The sequence below is a fragment of the Pundamilia nyererei genome, unplaced genomic scaffold, assembly GCF_000239375.1.
Source record: "Pundamilia nyererei isolate P.nyererei 1_Seehausen unplaced genomic scaffold, PunNye1.0 scaffold00379, whole genome shotgun sequence".
NCBI lineage: Eukaryota > Metazoa > Chordata > Actinopteri > Cichliformes > Cichlidae > Pundamilia > Pundamilia nyererei.
Window position 1 is genome coordinate 326,401 of NW_005187780.1, and position 1,235 is coordinate 327,635.

At 49.3% G+C, this 1,235-nt stretch overlaps 1 protein-coding gene across 2 annotated transcripts in view; it reads right to left on the bottom strand.

Annotated features, from left to right (window-relative positions):
- stxbp4 (syntaxin binding protein 4) overlaps positions 1 to 1,184 on the bottom strand; it is a 25,780-nt gene extending 24,596 nt beyond the window's left edge. The window contains exons 1-2 of one of the 2 annotated variants that reach the window (XM_005752778.2): positions 365 to 1,184; positions 204 to 269 (exon numbers count right to left, since the gene is read on the bottom strand). In XM_005752778.2, the coding sequence (XP_005752835.1) occupies positions 204 to 269; positions 365 to 421 (123 nt within the window). In that variant the 5' untranslated portion in view covers positions 422 to 1,184. The remainder of the gene's footprint in view (positions 1 to 203; positions 270 to 364) is intronic. The other variant, XM_005752779.2, reaches the window with a different exon arrangement.
- Between the last annotated feature and the right edge of the window lie 51 nt (positions 1,185 to 1,235).

Genomic DNA, 1,235 nt, shown 5'->3' on the forward strand with positions numbered 1-1,235 from the left:
CACAAGCTCTTTATCATCACACCTGCAGGTCGGTTTGTGTGTGTGTGTGTGTATGAAGGGCTCCACCTGCTGATCACACCTCGTCTCACACACACTCCTGACTCCAGCATCCACCACAGCCACTGACCAACACATGACCTGTGTATGACTTCCTGTTTTCACACACGTGCGCAGGTCGGATGAGTGCAGCAGGCGTGACTCACCTGTTTGACCTTGCTGAGCTCCTCCTCCATCTGATGGTGGACTCTCTGAGACTCGACCAGCTGCTCCTGCAGATCAGAACCGACACTTTAGAATATTTACTGAAGCCCACTTTTCTTTGGATATGATTGAATTCTACAAAATGACTCAGGCGTGAGTCTACCTGCAGCCTCTTGATCTCCCTCAGAGCCTCGATGTGCTCCTTCCTGAGCCGCTCCATCTCCTCCAGGTCCTCTGAGTCCGACAGTGACGGCTGCACAAACACACAAACACATCAGAAACATCTGCGACAGAGAACGATTCGTTAGCATCTCGTTAGCGTGAGTGTCAGGCTGAAAGTGCCGTAAATGATGAAGAGCGAGTGAAAGCAGCACATTGAGGCTTGTGTGACGATGACCTGAACATTAATCACACCTGTATCCTCTCACAGATGCAGCTGCTGCTGCTCTCAGGTCCACCGAACCTGTGTGACCTGTGTGACCCTGTGTGACCCCAGCACAGCTCTGCTGATAGGACCCTCCTGTTCAATGGCAGCGTCCACAGTGGAGTGGACGTGGAGTCATCACGTGCTCCTGTTCACTTAAACCTGGAGGATCCTCAGTCTGATGAATCCAGGTGATCTCAGAAAACCACCGGAGGCAGCAGTGAGTCCCCATTGACTCCCATATTAAAACTTTACAGCAGTGTTTGTTCTGTTGGAGACTTTGGGAGCATTGTTAATGACATCATCTGATGACATCATCACTCATACTGTACTAACAGACGTATAAATAAAGCGACTGCTCACCATGTCCACGTTTTTATTTTGCTTATAACCAGCAAAGTAAAACTGGAGCTTAAAGGTCACTTTTTTATTCTAATAAACAATAAAATGAAAAGATAAAAATAAAGAAGCAGAATCGATCCCGTTAGAAACGCCGCACAGGCAGCATCATTCCCACCTACACCTTCTCCAGGTGTTCCCTGCTCTGTTGCTGTGACCGCCTCCACCCTCTCCGTGCTGTGACTGACACTGATGACCCCCCCACACCCCC